General features: G+C 40.3%; 2 protein-coding genes across 2 annotated transcripts; one reads left to right on the top strand and one right to left on the bottom strand.

The window, feature by feature from the left end:
• Positions 1 to 2,200: 2,200 nt before the first annotated feature.
• Positions 2,201 to 3,049, bottom strand: LOC103355508 (histone H1). Its single transcript, XM_008279341.1, has one exon. The coding sequence runs from the start codon at positions 2,994 to 2,996 to the stop codon at positions 2,469 to 2,471; it is 528 nt and encodes a 175-aa protein (XP_008277563.1). The 5' UTR covers positions 2,997 to 3,049; the 3' UTR covers positions 2,201 to 2,468.
• A 3,450-nt stretch (positions 3,050 to 6,499) lies between these two features.
• tspan36 (tetraspanin 36) lies at positions 6,500 to 14,015 on the top strand. The gene is made up of 7 exons (XM_008279342.1): positions 6,500 to 6,695; positions 10,296 to 10,487; positions 10,645 to 10,719; positions 10,855 to 10,953; positions 11,236 to 11,385; positions 12,536 to 12,619; positions 13,200 to 14,015. The coding sequence occupies exons 1-7, from the start codon at positions 6,636 to 6,638 to the stop codon at positions 13,278 to 13,280; spliced, it is 741 nt and encodes a 246-aa protein (XP_008277564.1). The 5' UTR covers positions 6,500 to 6,635; the 3' UTR covers positions 13,281 to 14,015.
• Positions 14,016 to 17,246: the final 3,231 nt, after the last annotated feature.

Raw genomic sequence — 17,246 nt, 5'->3', positions numbered from 1 at the left:
GAGCTGGGCTTGGCCCATTAGTCCCAGTGAAAGGAACTGTGAATGCTTCAGCATACCAAGAGATTTTGGACAATTCCATGCTCCCAACTTCATGGAAACAGTTTGGAGATGGCCCCTTCCTCTTCCAGGAAGACTGTGTTCCAGTACACGAAGCAAGGTCCATGAAGACATGGTGTGGAAGAACTTGACTGTCCTGCACAGAGTCCTGACCTCAACCTGATACAACACCAATGGAACAAATTAGAGCGGTGACTGAGAGCCAGGCCTTCTCGTCTAGCATCAGTGTGTGACCTCACAAATGTGCTTCTGGAAGAAAGGTCAAAAATTCCCATAAACACACTCCTAGACCTTGTGGACAGCCTTCCCAGAAGAGTTGAAGCTGTTACAGCAGCAAAGGGTGGACCGACGTCATATTAAACCCTATGGATAAGAATGGGATGTCACTTCAGTTCATATGCGAGTCAAGGCAGGTGAGCGAATACTTTTGGCAATATAGTGTATATGTTAAAAGTCACATAAGTATACGCAACTGGGAAAATCCTGGGAATTTCTTCGTCACACCAGACAAGGCAGAACAGGAATGTTTGGCAAGCTGCAAAAGAAAAGTTTAAAAAATGAAACAACAAACACAGTAGGTATTGAAACAAACAGCAGACTGAGACTAAATGTGAACAAAGAGAACCAGTGCCAGTGTTTTCCTCTTTATCACATAAGAGGAAGTCTCAATAATCTATCATTGTTTGTTTTGGGTTAATATGTAACATTACATAAACAAATATGTCACATTTCTCTGACGGACCTTTTCTCACACTTCACTTTTGACAAACATACAGGATCACACAATGAGACGACCATGTACACTCCGCCCGCATTCAATCACACAGTGCAGCTCAAAACTAAAAGTAAAGTGAGTCATGAATAATCATGTGTATCAATTTACTTCATGCAAAGTACAGTAAAAAGAAAAGGGTCAATCCAGGTAAAGTTAAATCAATGGGATTTTATTAAATATAGTTTTTTTTTCAGCAGTTTTTTTTGTGCAGTTGTCTACTTTAGGTATTATTTGATTTTATTTGATTTGATTTTACAGTCAAATGGCCAAATTCTTGCCAGCAGATGCCATGCAGCTGATGAGCTCTGCAGCCTGAGGAATCACCACATACAATTAAAAAATTAAGCTTTATAGTAGTTTAAAACCCCATTACCTCAGAATATAGTATGGAAAGGAAAGAATTAATATGAATCATATATCTGGTTTCTGTTTGTCTTGACCCTTGAGTTCAACTCTCTTTTTTCCTCACTCAAAACTCACACAGTCACCACCATCTTGGATGAGGAAAGTCGTCTACGTCTAAATTCGTCATGCACTCGGCACTATCACTTCTTCTATTCGCTACTGAAACCCTCACATGTTTGGTTGTTGTGGATTTTTTCCCCCTTCTCCTGGAGATAAGAGGTAACCCAACGACCACTTTTTGTCACGCCCATCATACCTCACTGTGGTCACTGATGATTAGCTGCACTTTGCGTGCAGCGAGCAAGTGCCACCAGCTGCTGTTCTGGGACCTCCTCGGTCCAACTCATATTCTGCATATCAATCTTCACTCGACATCAGTGCAAGAGAAACACGCAGAAACATCTACCAGTTCCAAGAAAACATATTTTGTAAGTAGTGGTCGAATTTACATGAAAGGAAGCAGGTCTAGCGGTCTTGGTTCCTGTGCGTAATGGTGTGTAGTGGTGCGTAAAAGCGCTTCTCCGAAAAATAAATAAATATTTGTAGGTAAAACTCATTTGTCATATTGGGTTAGCACATTTTGAAAAAATAGGCCAAGCACATAAATAAAATAAAGTTAAAATTCTTGAACTTATAATGTGTTTTAAAAATCTGGCCCACTATTCCGGTGCGTAATTGTGCGTAATGGTGCGTAAAAAGCGCTTCTCTGAAACATTTCGCGTCACTGTCGGCCGTTCTGTTTATTAAGAAGGTTCAGTTTTAGGTCAGGCTACAAAATAGACTGTCTTTTTTGTTTGTTTGTTTGCTTTTTGTTTTTTTCTAAGATACGACTCAGTGCTTTTGAATGACAACATTATATTTTAGAACAAAGTCTATAGCAGACTATGTTCCACATGTTTTAAAGAATTGTTTAAAAGAAAGTTATTCCGAGATAAAAAAGAAAAAAACACACCTCACACTGTGTAAATTAAAATAGTTTTATTGTATGTTATTTTTTTATATTTTTTTTTTTACATTTCCAACTGTTGCTATTCAATCTAATACAGGCTACGACAGAAGAGAGAGAGAGTGAGAAAGGGTTCTCAAACAGCAAGTTCAGTATTTTCAACTGTAGAAAAACTAAAATAGCTAAAGCAAACTCAGAATCTTGAGTTGAATGCAGTTTAGTCCACACAGAGTCAAAAGCCGGCAAAAACGCCTTTGGGCCGCATAGTGTTCAGTGGGAGAATATTCACTTCTTAGCGGCAGCCCTGGTCCTGGTCTTGGCAGCCTTGGCAGCCTTGGGAGCCTTGGCGACCCTGCGTTTGACCTTCTTGGGGGCCTTTGGCTTCTTGGCGGCTTTCTTTTTGGGGCTCTTCTTTGCCTTCTTCTTTTTAGGTGACTTCTTTGCTGCTGCTTTCTTGGCGCTGGGCTTCTTAGCCTTCTTGGTCGTTGCCTTCTTCTTTTTCACCACCTTCTTCTTTCGAGGTGTGGGAGGCTTTTTGTTCAGCTTGAGAGAGCCTTTGCTCCGGACCAGAACTTTCTTGGCCACCAAGCGCCTGATGGCACCGGCCAGCCTGACTTTGTTCTTGTTCACATCGTAGCCTCGCGCCGCCAGGACCTTCTTCAGGGCTGGCAGGGTTATGCCAGTGCGCTCGGAGGACGCAGCCACAGCCTTCAGTATCAGGCTTGACACAGTCGGACCTTTCTTGGCCTTGCTTGTCTTCTTGGGAGACTTGGCCGGACCAGGCGCCGGTAAAGCAATCGCAGGAGCAGACATTGTAATATCTCTGAGACCAGGATCAAGTAGAAGACAGAGTGGGTGTCTGTGTTGTCCTCATGACAGGTCCACGCTTTAAGACACCCCAATGAGAACCGTGTAGACTCAACCCCGCCACCACAGTGCGCCTCTTCTCTCCCTCTCTAACTTGATCAAGTTTGTGTTTTCTTCAACTGGATTATTCTATAAAATCCCTGCCTAAAATGCTGTATATCATTATGAAACGCATCTCATAAAAATCTGCACATTCTCAGCTGCACATATCTGTATTTTTTATTTAGAAATTGGTCGAATTCCGTCAAATATGTTGCTTAATTACGAGTGGACAGGTGCAGAATGTAATTTGAGATGTGTAATTTGAACAGTTTAACAACTCTACATCCTCTAAATAGCCAATTACAAAGTTTTAAAACTGAATAAGCTTAAACACAATAATGTGACTGATATACTGCCCTAAAAAAAATCTAAAATTTCTGTTATTTTTTACAAAATATGTCCATTTAAAGATGACCAAAGAAACACAGTTGCCTTATTTCTATGCTGAGGTCACCATAGAGTGACCTAGACATAGATAACAAAAGCAAGAGCATGTTTTTAAAAATGGATTATGTTAAGAAGGTTGGATAACCCCAAAATATTATTTGTGTAATGAGCTACATGGTAAAAAATAGATACTACTGTATGTCTCTACTGTGTGGAGGAAGACGGGCCTTAACCAGAGTCTTTGTTATCAGCCAGTTAGGTGGGGCAACCAGACAAACGAATTTAAGATTAATTTTGCGGTTTTTTGAAAGACTCTCTATCAATAATCAACAAGGGATGCATTCACATTAATGGATGTGTATTTAAGCCAATTTCTTTCTTATTTAAACATCAGTCTCTAGTTTTATGTCAACAAGAATATTCTGCTTTGTTTTTCTTTACTCTCTACTGATTTTGCACAAAATACCCTAATATACAGTTTGTTACAGGACTTTTTGAAATATCAACTTCAGTCCGATACCGTCTTATTTCAAACATAAAATAGCACTTTTTATCATGTGTAACCATTTGTTGTTATTTTACATATTTGTGCACAGTCGGTTGCAGGTACATTCACAGGTTCTGTGTGGTTTGCATGTTTGACCTACGACTGAAGGTTCTGTAGTTTTAGTGATTCTCACGTGCTGATTTTCTAAAAATAAAATAAAAAAGCCATCATGCAAGTCTGTTTTTGTGATCTCGTGGTCATTCTGTTTGTAAACTGCATATACAAAAAATAATAATTAAAAAATGGTGTTCACATTTGCAGTTTAAAATCATTTTTCATGTTGGGTTCATACATGTATACATTGAAAATAAGCCAAAGTACATAAATAAATAATGTTCAGACCTTGAAGCTAAAATGTGATCAAAAATCTGGACCATTGTTTCATATTTGTTCTCAAATAGAGAAGATTCTGACATGTGGAATGAAATTATCACACTTGTAAAACACTTAAAGAGAATTAGTCTCCGTCTCTCCTTTGTGTTTTCTCCCGCTGTTTTTTTCTTTTTCTTTCCTTAATATGAGATAACAAGTGCACTTGAGTGTGTGTGTGTGTTCGGGAGAAGATTGGCAAAGTAGTCCAGCCTTCTGTAGTGGACTGATAGCGCCTCCTGCACTTACATGCACACAGAGCGCACAAACACACAGCAGAGTGAAGACGTTTTTGTTTCAGTGAAGATGCAGTTCTGTTTCAGGCCAGTAAGTGGCAAGGCTGTGCTGTCTTAAGCAGAACTACATTTTAAAGTGGCCACGAAGGGAACATAGTCATGTGTTTGGTGCCCAGGAAGTGTCATTTTTTTGTCATTATTGAAGTGTAGAAACCGTAACACTGGACTCGAGTGAAGCAGATATTCCTGTATAGGATCAAATAAAGTTGGAATGATCTCTTGGAATGCCCATGCCTCTCTACCTTCTTTAACATGATACAAATGGCTTGGATTAATCTGCTGAGACTAACATATTGCCCCCATTAATAAACCAAAACTTGTATTTCTTCTGAGCAGAGAGTTTTTCCAGCTTTCTTGTACAGCTTTTGTCTCATCTTCATCCACTGCTTAGTGTGGAATCTAACGCTTTGATTGACCCCTTTTAGTTTGTGTCATATGAGTTGTCATATGAAAAGTCGGAGCCTTTTGCCGTTTTATGCTGAGAAGAACACCAGCTGACAACTTCTGCTCCCTCAAACCACCACAGTAAGTAAGTGAAATGTCAGCGAACGAAGTCGGCAGCATTGAGCTTATCTTCCACTGGACTACAGCCGAGGCCTCCCGCCCGCCTGTTGAAGTGGTCATAATGCAACCACTGTTATGTGGCAGTGGATTGTCAGTGTGATCAGTGTCCTCTATTCAACTGCAAAGCGACACCAGAGTCGCATTTAGTATTAACTTGAGGAGCAGAAAAGTGGAGCATCAGTATGATTCAAGTGAGGCCATGAATTCATAACCGATCAGCCTCATAGTTCCCGTTCCCGAGTTGTTGCTCAATCATGCTGAGTTACAGATTCTTCTGAAAAACTAGAAATCCTCCCTGGAGTGAATCATCAGAGACGCGGGGAGTTTGTGTTGTTTTACTTTTAAAAGCTGGCAAAAAGAGATAACATTTTCCCACTAAGGTGGAGCCCACACCCCACGGTGTACACTCCATATAATAACTCATTCCCCAACACGTGATGAAATGCATGGCTGTAAGAAAAAAAACACTATTTACTCATTCAGATAAATCATTTTAGACATGACTGTGCAGGTTTGTGTTGATATAGAAATGCTGGTGATTGCTTCAACTTAATATTATGTGTAATTTATTGACTGTTGATTTAAAACTAGATTAAAATTGAGGTAATTTTTTTTTCAAAGTCTCCTCCTTTATTTTAATATGTGTGGGTAGTTTCAGACAGTTACAGCTGATAAGTAAAAATACCACTGATTAAAGAGGAAAAGCTAATTCCCCCCCAGAGTCAGTATAGTTTGCTGGTTGAACTTAAAGAAACTGTTTTAACTTTTAAAAAATATAGATTTTTATAATAATAATAAACTTTATTTTAGAGTAGTTTTCAAAACAAATGCTACAAAGTGCCTTTCAATAAAAATAAATTAAAAATTAAAATACAATAAGCACACAGAATAAGTGATAAAATTAGCTGAGAAAGAAAAAAAAAACTTAAATAAAATCAAAATCCAAAATTTTTCGACCCCAAACATTATATTTGAGAGTGTAGGGCAGATTAAGATCAATAAATGCTCATTATTTAGTTGTAAAAAAGGGTTCAAACCCATTTTATTTTATTTTATTTTATGTTAAATTGACAGAAAACCCCCTCTGGTTCTGTTCTGGTCTCTGGTCTGCCTCCTGCCCGCTGATGTGTGATGCGCTGCAGCCCCCAGCAGGAGGCTGAAGCACGGGGTGGAGGGGGGGCTGCAGGACCTGTTCCGTTGCGTTGCTCTCCTCCTCCCCAAACCATGTGATCATGTGATCTCAGTCACTGCAGTCAGGCAGAGCGAGAAAACTTGTGACCAAAAGCAGCAGGAGAGAGCAGCCCGGTGAGATCAATACAAATCAGGACCGCAGCGACTCCACACAGTCTCCCTCCAGCCTCAGCCTCACGCACACGCACCATGGACTGCGGAATCATCACGTCCAAAACCATCCTCCTCTTCCTCAGCCTCATATTCTGGGTAAGTGTTTCGCCGTTTCTCCACCTGCACAGATTTGAAATGAGGGCAGAGCGGAAGGAAAGGGAAGTGAAACGTGGGTGATGGCTGAACAGCAGCGATCTGAACCTGTTTTCTTTCCACGGTTCTCTAATCGTTGTTATTCACACACATGTGAGGCTTTATGTTGTGTTTAAAGATTTATAAATCACAACCCAGGGCTTGATAAACATCCTCGTGGCCTCTCCCAGTGCTCTGGCCTAACACAGTTGCACCACACTTCCTCATTTCAGCTCACATCTGCGTAGTTTGTTTTATTCAGGTTTCCAAACACATTCCCAGCTCTTGTGAAGCAGAGGAAGCCTGTCCTGTCAGAGTCATGCTGAACTCTGACTCACACTGTGGCCGATCAAAAGTCACTTCAGAGTCAACTTTGGCTGGATGTTGTTGGTTCATGCTGGGTAATGAACTCTGACTGTCCTCATTTTACTGTAAGAAAAGCAGCAGAAGGGACAGTGTGTGTAATTAGATTACTGTCACAGGCTTGTGTGTGTCAATATTTGTAAGCGAGAGCACAAACACGCTTTATTGCTTTAATTTGAATACCCACATGTACTTCTTTTTTTAATTTCCTCATGCGCCATCTTCAGCCTAATGCTTTATTTCCTCATGTCTGACTGGTATGATCAGATTCTTTGTTTTAACCATGTTTAGGGTTTAAAGGTAAATTAATTTCCTTGTTTTCCAGCAGCTCTGCTTTACAAACAACACACACGTTGGACAGCAGACTTCTTGTCCAACCTACATAATCTAACAAGTCACCCACATGTGGACTTTTCCAGTCGTGTAGTCGCTTTAATCAGCGTTTCTAAAGAATGTGGGCCAAAGTCCACCTGAGTGAGCGTTTGTTTTTCTTCACAGATTTCTAATAGCTGCCTCAGATGGCCACTTTCTCTCCGGTTTCCCTCCATTTCAGTATCGCTTTTTTATTTATTATTTTGGTTCCTTGTTTTGTTGTCGGCCGTCATGCGTATTGAGTTCCTTGATGGATGGAGATAATGGAGGCTGTTAAGGGATAGTGCTGCTCGTGTGCCGGCACTGAGCAGCTTCCTCAAAGAGAATCACTGGGAGTTTGTTGTTTTACGCTGTAGCATCACATCGTAAAGTCTTCCCCTTGCTTTTTGATTTGAATTGGTGCTCTATCAATAAAAATCTAACTGAGAGTGAGAGTTTGGCCTAGAAGCTGTATTGAGAGATTTACCCAAAATATAAAACTGACCTCTCAAAACATTATTGAAAGTTTATTCAAGATTCCAAACAATTTAATAACCTTCTAAATGTAATCAGTGTATCTGATTTTCCAACAAATTGGATGATTCATGAGGGGAAATAAAAGTTCAACCAATCACATGAGCAGAACTGCTGCTTTCTTTCCCCAAGTCGGTCCAAACGTGCACCACGTCTGGAATGTGATCCGGGATACAGTATTAGTGCCGCAGGGACCCGCTAACATCATCCCCGCATCAAGAGACACGGCCTCGGAGATTTCCCACATTCCAGGGAGGTGGCGGCGTGCGTGGACGCTATACGTTGTGTAAGCCTCTTTGTGCTGCTTCTTAGGCACAAGATCAGAGTTTCTGGAAAGATTAGGGGGTGAGCGGTGGTGGTGGTGGTGGTGGTGGGGAGGGGGGTGTAGCGTAACTACCCCACAGGGATCCCGTGACTGTGGAGTGATTAAGAGAAGTGAGTCATGAGGTTGAACTCCAGAAGGAATTATTGTTAAAGGCAAAACACACAGATAGGAACAAACGACGTGTAACTCTGATAATCGGAGGAGGAAGTGACCTGACGTTATGCGCACACACAAAGGGGAATTCTGATTGTTATTCCAGCAATAAAGTCTGGTGCCATCATCTGTTTTTTTGACATCTGTCTGTCAAACAAAGGAAAGTGTAGCCCTCTCATATTCTCAACTGTGCTACCAGCGTGTACAAAACACTGTGTTTGAGTTTAACCTCGATCACAGTCTAGATTCAGAAGTGTGGTTTATGTAACTTTTACCTTTTGCTCCTCCCTCCCTCCCCACCTCTCACTGTTGGACTTCTTTTATCACAAACGATGACCTGAATTAATTCTGACGGTGCATTTTAAAGGGCAAAGGGGAGTCAGGAGCGACGACAGAAACACTTCTGTTTTTGTTGTTGATGCGTACTGTTGAGCCTCCTGACTTCTGGGGGAACAGATAGATCGATCTTTTTTGTTAATTTTTAGTGTCTTCGGTTCCTATACACGCAGTCTTGTGATCGGTGATGTCACTACTGAAGCATGACTCGGACAACAGCGGCGACGATGGCGTGACTTAAACTTCCATCTGCCTCCACCTTGATAAACTATCAGTGACCCAGATCACACCGGATAAAGACACGAGAACGAAATCATTCAGATTTATTGGTGTTTGTGGCTATTAGAAGGTCACTGTGTCTCCTGTCTTTTGTATAGTAGTTAAACATTCTACTAATGCGGTACAGGTTGGTGTATTTTAACTATCAGACCGACCAAATGACTGAAGCATTACACCAGTATTTCCTAATGGAAGGTTACAGCCGGCTCTCTTGTTGGTTTTTGGTTATGCAGTGTGGAGAATATTTTAGCTCCTGCACAGACTGGAGAACAGACCATGTGGCAAATCCCTTCCACTCTATCAATATGTGTGTGTTTCTGCGTTGTTGAGTGAAGATTTACAAGCCGAATCTCCATTAATTCCATTCATTCAAGTTAAAATAGCATGTTAGATTGTGAATTAGCAGAAATAATGAAAATTAGGCAACGTAATGTAGTGCTTAGTGTGGGAGCTTCTGCCAATAAACAATGGACACAGATAAAACAGTTGAGTTGATTTCTGTTGGGTCTTTATTAGACAGAAAAATGAGTAAACTTGTGTCTTTTAATATTTATTTCAATGCATTTACTCTCAGTTCCTTACTTGATGTAATTATAAACATGTTCTGATCTGTATGGACACATGACAGCTGCTCATTTTTACCTCCTCGGCTTTGATTGAACACTTTGACATGTGTCACATGTGTCCCAAACTACCAGAAATCCAACTATGTGTGGGATGCACATTCGTTTAATGAAGCAATAGGAGAAGATATGTAGGTCTCACTCAAAGTATTTATTTATCAGATAGTTGAACAAGCATACAGAGCTCTGGATCAAACTTCTCACCTTAACATCAACAGAGTTAATGCCAGGACACGAAGTCTGACTGACGGCCTCTCCCTGATCCAGTGTACTTTATACAATTACATGAGGATGTGCACAGAATGTGTTGCAGCTAGCTGATTAGCTCCTCCGTGTCCTTGGATCTTCTTCCACCATCTCACTGGTGCAGAAACTTGCCACTCAGCAGCCAGCACCTTCAGTTCCTCCCTCCTGCAGATACTTGCTTGTGACAGAGAAATATTCACAAACCACCAAAGTCCTGTCTCCACTTATGCTTTCTCATGCTGCAACTGTTTACAAATTATGTTGATTATGCCTTCAGATAATAATAAGAGGTTGAGATTGTCAAAACGTGAATCAAAAAACATATGATCCTGACACGTTGTTTCTTCCCGACAGGCTGCAGGAGCGGCGTTGGCCTACGTTGGCGCCTACATGATCCAGAGCTATGACAACTTTGGCAGTTTCATTCAGGACAAGCACACGCTGATCCCAGCCGTCATCGTCATCGGCATCAGCGTGGTGATGTTCGTCTTCGGCGTGGTGGGATGCTGCTCCACGCTTCGCGAGTCCAAATTCGGCCTCAGCTTTGTGAGTATGAGGGAGAGCGGCGGAAGAGTCGGTCAGCCTCTCGGTTCCTCGCTCAGCTGGAGTCTGGAGACGAAAACCACAATGCCAGCTGTCATCTTTGATGTTTTGTATGTTCTGTTTTGTTCTCTAGATTTAATTCCTGTCTCTTTTTTTCCAGTTCTTCCTGATCATCATGGTGATCTTTGCAGCTGAAGTGGCTGCGTTGGTGTTCAGCTTCATCTACCAAGGCAAGGTGAGTCACAGATAGGTGGTCGAAACAGTGTTTTCGCAATTTAAGCTATTTTTTCATCATCCATTAAGAAAAACTTGCATATTCTTTGTTAAGCACCTGTCTGCATACTTTGTGTTTCCTCTCGTGTCTCTCCAGATTAATGGAAGCCTGGAAAAATCTATGAACGACGCCTTCTCAAAGTACGGCGGACAGGGCGCCGCTGAAACCAACGCTGTAGACTTACTGCAAACTCAGGTTGGTGTTCTATATTCTACTGTGTATAAATAGATTTGTTTTCTCAGTTGTGCTTTCATTCTCTTCAACCTCTTCTGCATTGCTTGTATTCCCTCTGACCTGCTTGGTTTCATTTCCCTCTCTTGCTTTGATGATTTGCTTTTCAATCTGTCTTCAGGCTTCAGTAAGAGAAAAATTCTTCTGCCACCGATAAACAAACGCTGTGCTCTCCACCTACGTGTCCACGATGCAGGCAACGGAACATTCTCATCGCCTGTATGTTTTCTCTTTGACTCTGTGCAGTTGCATTGCTGTGGTGTCAACAACTACACCAGCTGGACCAACTCCAGCTGGTTTACCAGCCACAACAACACGGTGCCCAAGTCCTGCTGTATAAACGTCACCTCACAGTGCACCGGCCGACTGGATCAGCTCGATCTGCTGAACACGGAGGTAAGTCAGACAGACGTGTCTCTTTTTTTTTTTTTTTTTGGAAATAGACGCTTTGCATGAATTTACAGTCGTCCTCAAATGTATTCATATGATTCCATTAAAGACAAGGCAAAATTCACAAAAGTCACTCAAATAAGTAGAAACTGAAAAACGTAATAATAAATAAAAATTTGCTAAATTTTAATTTAGTGAAATAAGACGTTGCTTTTGAATTGTGGTTGAAAAGAATTTTTTTAAAAAAACAATCCCAGACAAATTATAGCATTTTGCTGATGAGCAGTGGGCCAAAATCTAAATACTTATCAACAGGTGCAGAAGTCTGATTGAGTTACAGAAAGCACTTGATTGCAGTGATTGGCTCAAAGGGTTGTTCAACTAAATAGTTAGTTTATGGGTCACATCATGGGCTGCAAGGTGGAGCGGTGGTTAGCACTGTTGCCTCGCAGAAAGAAGGTCGCTGGTTCACGTCCCAGTGAGGACACCCGGGTCTTTCTGCGTGGAGTTTCCATGTTCTCCCCAGCGTGGGTTCTCTCCGGGTTCTCCGGCTTCCTCCCACACAGTCCAAAAACATGTTGAGGCTAATTGGTGATTCTAAATTGTCCGTTGGTGTGAATGTGAGTGTGCTTGGTTGTCTGTCTCTAAGTGTAGCCCTGTGATAGACTGATGACCTGTCCAGGGTGTCCCCTGCCTTCACCCTGAGTCAGCTGGGATAGACTCCAGCCCCCCACGACCCCAGTGAGGAGTAAGTGGTGTATAGATAATGGATGGATGGATGGATGAACGGGTCCCATCATGCTTGTTTGCCCTTTTCTTTTTTTAAATCTATTTTTCTAAATATATTATGATTTCCTTTTTTTTTATTTAATTTTTTTATTATTATTACTTTTGTCAGTTTCAGCTCATTTCAGTGACAGCTCTTTGTTTCCTTCTTTAATGGGAGGCTATGAATACATCAGAGGACGACTGTACATGTGAGCTCAGCATCGTGCGCTGTTTATTCGGTCTGGTTTATTAAATGCTTCTAACTGCTTGCACAGTTTGAAATAGACTTTGAAACACAAATGATCTCGGATTGAATGCATTTAAACATTTACTCCTAAGCTTCTTATGTACTGTATGTGTGCTCACTGGACTTGTGTTGTTGTTTCAGGGCTGCCAGGGCAAGCTGGAGCACCTCCTGCAGGATGTGTTGAGATATGCAATGCTGGTCGTTTTCGGCTTTGCCATCATCAAGGTAACAGGAGTTCTGCAGATGCATGACCGTACATCCGTTCAGTGAGATACACACTAGTCAGATGATGCCTTTTTTCCCAGATAAATGCGAGGCTACACATTCTATTTCTCTAACTTGCCCTAACTTTGTGTTATGTCAGCTTGTCATAAGTGAAGAGCCGCACCGAAGTGTTGTTTAATCGAATTACACAAACGGGATATTACTTGCCTTTAAATCTGCTCGTGTTAATGCACAATGACAGCTTTGTTGAAAGCTACAATCTGAAACAGAAAGGCATCAGTGTCAGCCACTTCAGCGGTTGTACACTGTGCTTATTTAATTATGCATTTCCAAGATATTTTTTTCTAAGAAAGCTGAACTCGGAGACAGCCTTACAATGGAAGACATGCGTGAATGGATTTACCACTTTGTGATCGTTGCTCTTCACAGAGTAGAGCACTTGATCCCTGTGCTCGTAGCATTTAGAGCACTTGCAGCCCTTAAACTCCACCCCTGAGCCGATGTGTTCATGCCGCCTCAGAAAGTACATTTTTTAAGCCTTGTGTCTGATGACCTTTATGTATTTTTTTTGCTGTTGCAGTTCTTTGGGATGCTGAGCGTTTGCGTGATAACCTGTAGAACTGGCAGCCGGAGAAGTGGCTACCAGCCTCTCTATGCCTGAAACACTTCCTGCAACCACCTACTGTACTTCCACCTCCACGTTTCGCTCCACTAGATCTGCTGACTGCTCACACCGCACTGTACAGAAGCATCCATTCACTGTGCAAAAAATCGGATATCGACGAGAGCATCACATGGAAATCGACACAAACTCGTTAAATCTTTTGCTGAATGCGGCCTTGCTTTTAATTTATCAGTTATTGTCTAAATTCCCCACATTGAAGGATCGTAGCTTCGATCATGTCTCAGCACAAACTGTGGCCTTTCTTTGGAAATAGCACATAAATAACATTTTAAAAGTAATTAAATCATTGTAAATCCCTCTATGACGAGCTTTTGGATTTTGTTTGCTGAAAGCCTCGTGCAGCTGCTAAGACATCAAATGAGAGAAAAGATCACAGGAAACAAATCTATTTTGGACATTAAGGCTTCTGCTTGTAAATCTCACTGAGCCAAATCCCTTCGCAGCATCCTGTAGATATTTTTTTTGGAGGACATTAGACTTCAGAATGTACTTTAATGAATGACTTCAAATGATATTTTAAGCTTTTTTTTGTGATTGTGAACAAAAAGACAGCGGTTTGATGCCTTACTTAGGGGGTGCAGTATTTATAGCCAACTGAATGAATATAAATGTCATTTTATGGTCAGTTACCTGTATTGAATTGGGTCGTAGTTCTAGTTTGTTGTGTTTGTTATATTTCTGAATTAAAAAAAGGTGAATATTTCACAATAATTTGTGCGTTTAAATCACACACTTGTCTTCTGTTATGCATTTTTAGAGTTTTATCGTCTTGTAATTCACAATAATAATAATAATAAAATAATATTATAAAAAATAATAATAAATAATAATTTTTAGAGTTTTATCGTCTTGTAATTCACAATAATAAGTCACTCCCAATAACTGTACACACATTATTATCAGACGTTGTTATGAAGCGAGTGCAGAGGGAGGCGAACAGCGATTATGTCCGATCCTGTCATCATTTTTTATGCCAGAAGTTGTTTTAAAAAAGCCTCTTTTCCAAAAGCAGACTACTGTTGTGGTGTTACATTCAGAGCATCCCACTAAATGTGATCCCCGGTGGTTATCTGTCCCGTCCTGACTCTGCTGATAAAGAGGCCCCCAGCGGGACACGTATAGAAGATAAGAGCATTCATCTTACATAAGCTCTGTTAGTGTTAAAGATAAATAAAAAATATAAAAAGTCATTTCCAGGGAGAGTCATCAGAGGACATTAACATACCACCCACTGATTTCAGTCATTGGTTTGTTTCAAAGTTCAGCTCATCACTTTGCTTTTGAATTAAAGAAATATATATATATTTTTTCATCTTAACATTTGTGAATACGGCGACATTAAACTTTAAAAGTGTTGAAAATAATTGCAAATAGATGTAAAGTACTACATTTAGTGGATTTATTTATTTGTTTTTTAGATAATAGGTGCATTTATTTGCAAGATATTTACACATTTAAGTTGAACTTTGACAGGACAAAAGGCCAAAAATAAGATTAACAAACCAAAATACAACACTTCAGCAACCTATCCCAGTAAAGAGGTTTAAAAAAAATGGCCATCCACCCCCACAAACTCTCAACAAATTGGCAAAACCGTCTTGGCTCCTTTTTGTTGTGACCTTTCATTGGGCCTGAAGAAATTAATCTGCAGCTGATTGACCAATCCAGTTTCATACATTCACACCAGAAGTCTTGTCATGCAGACATCTCATACTGGGAAGGAACATAGACCAGTTATATGACAAAATAGGACCACATTCGTAAGACAAAACGATAGAAGTGAATGTTAAGAAGAGATTTAAAAGTTAATTTGTTTGCCTTTAGTGAGGCCCTGTTAGAGGATTTCATGTAATAAACAGGCTCATAGTGAGTTTGATTGTTACAGTCGAGGGTCAGACCATTTAAGGCCACTTATAATCAATTCTAATACTTACATGTGAGCTATACATTATAGACATATTTCAGTTTTTTCATTTAGTAGATTTAAATATAGTAAAACTAGAATTTTACAGCCAAAATTTGGATTTTTTTTAATGTGCTTTTTTGTTTGTTTGTTTGTTTTTTTGATGAATCCAAACCAGCTTCAACTTAATTTGTCTCCACTATCCCAGTCCCTGTCCATGCATTAAAAAAACCCTCTTTGGATCTACAACAGCAGCATTTGCATCATCTCTGCTGTTGTTGTAAGTTTAGCTGCAGTACCAAGAAGATCCTGCAGGTGGTGCTAGAGGACGTGCTCTGTGGTGAAGGGGCCCCAAATTGTTTACTGTGTGCTTCCTACCCAGTTAATATTTTATCAAGTATGATATAAATATATCAGAATACAATATGCATGAAGTCTGTTTAAACAATGCCATAAATATCCAGATGTTTTGCTCGAAGAAACGCTGAGAAATCCTTTATCAACAGTTTTTTTTTTTTTTTTTTTAATCTTTGCATTGACGAAACAATTACACCGCTTGTGTTGCAGTTTCAATTAATGGCTCTTCATGTGATTGAGATCTGTGTGTGTGTCTGCAGGCGTGTTAATGACATCCGCTGATGCGAACGACCCCGCTGACCCGTTCTCAGTCTGCGTCCCTCTCATATCTCTTGACTGCATATCTTATTCAGAGCACATCCCCGCTGCCCCGGGCTGTGTTGACATTTCGACAGGCCCCTTCTTTTTTCGGAGAGAACTGTTGGCACACACGCTGCTAGATAACCTTGTCAACTCCGAGACCCGCTCTCCTCCCTTGTTCCTTCAACTCATGTCTTTTTTTCTTCTTCTTCTTTCCCTTGTCTCTGTCTTTTACCTTCATGTCTGATTGCCCCTCAGTTCTTCAGTCTCACCTTTTTCCCCTCTCATCATGCATCTTTCTTTATCTGCGTTTCAGGTTTACGTCCATCTCTTATCTCCTCCTCGGACCACCCATCTGTTTTCTGTTCTGTGCTCTTGTTTTTCTTAACTTTTCTCAGCAGACGAGGATGCTGCTCCTTCTACGCTCACCCACCGACTCATGCTGCGAATAATAAAAATCAGTCTGAACACAGATAAAATCTAAATCAGGAAATTAAAAACCAAGCAGTGAATGATTCATTGAAGGTTTTGACGATCACAGATAGAGGCATTGTATCGTAAACAAGTGTGGAGACATGTGTGGGTGTGTGTGTTAGTATTTGTGTAGTACGCAGGACGTCTTCAGGGACTCAGAGGCAAGTTTAGATGCTAATAGTCAGAGCAGTAAAGGCAGATAGCATGATTAGGTTCATTCTGTCCGCTCTGATTATAGGTATAGGGTTTCTTTTTTTATCACGTCGCCACAGACGTCAGTGACGTTTCTGAGGAGGTGACACTCCGAACATGTCAAAGATAAAAACAGCTCCTATCTAAAAAATACTCATTGTCTGATAAAAGAAGAAACCTTATAGCAGTGAAGGCAGAGAAGGCCCAACTTAAAGTTTCTTATATAGGTCAAGATATCATTTTTAACCCTCAAACATCTATTTTAAAAAGTTACACACAGAACCTTGAAAACAACAATGTCGGCCTCAAGAACGCTGCCATCAAACTATTTCATATTCATATAATTTTTCACTTTCACTCAGCGTTTTGTTTAATCAGTCCTGATGACTATTCAATTTTTGAATTTTAACCCTTTAAATGCCACCTTGTTTACATTATGTCACTGTTGTTGTTTTTTAGGGAAAGAAAAACAACACAAAAATGTCATCTTTTCTGTACATTAATTGCTAAATAGTATAATAATATTACAGAATGGGGGTATTTCAGTGATTAGCAACAATGCTGATTCTGATGCATTATTATTATTTTTAAAGCTGACTCAGAGAAAATAAACACACCCAGGACCTTAAAGAAAAAAAAAAGTAAGCATCAAAAATACTAAAATAAAACTATTATACATGAATATTATTTTCCACAAAGTAATCATCATCATAATT

This window comes from Stegastes partitus, unplaced genomic scaffold (assembly GCF_000690725.1).
Source record: "Stegastes partitus isolate 25-593 unplaced genomic scaffold, Stegastes_partitus-1.0.2 Scaffold155, whole genome shotgun sequence".
NCBI lineage: Eukaryota > Metazoa > Chordata > Actinopteri > Pomacentridae > Stegastes > Stegastes partitus.
This window is presented reverse-complemented; position numbering and strand designations above follow the sequence as displayed.

Excerpts from the sequence above, each read along its gene's own strand:
- LOC103355508 (XM_008279341.1), bottom strand. The coding sequence starts at position 2,996 with ATGTCTGCTCCTGCGATTGCTTTACCGGCGCCTGGTCCGGCCAAGTCT.
- tspan36 (XM_008279342.1), top strand. The coding sequence starts at position 6,636 with ATGGACTGCGGAATCATCACGTCCAAAACCATCCTCCTCTTCCTCAGC. Across the intron at positions 10,954-11,235 it reads TAGACTTACTGCAAACTCAG|TTGCATTGCTGTGGTGTCAA; the intron begins GTTGGTGTTCTA and ends GACTCTGTGCAG. Across the intron at positions 12,620-13,199 it reads TCGGCTTTGCCATCATCAAG|TTCTTTGGGATGCTGAGCGT; the intron begins GTAACAGGAGTT and ends TTGCTGTTGCAG.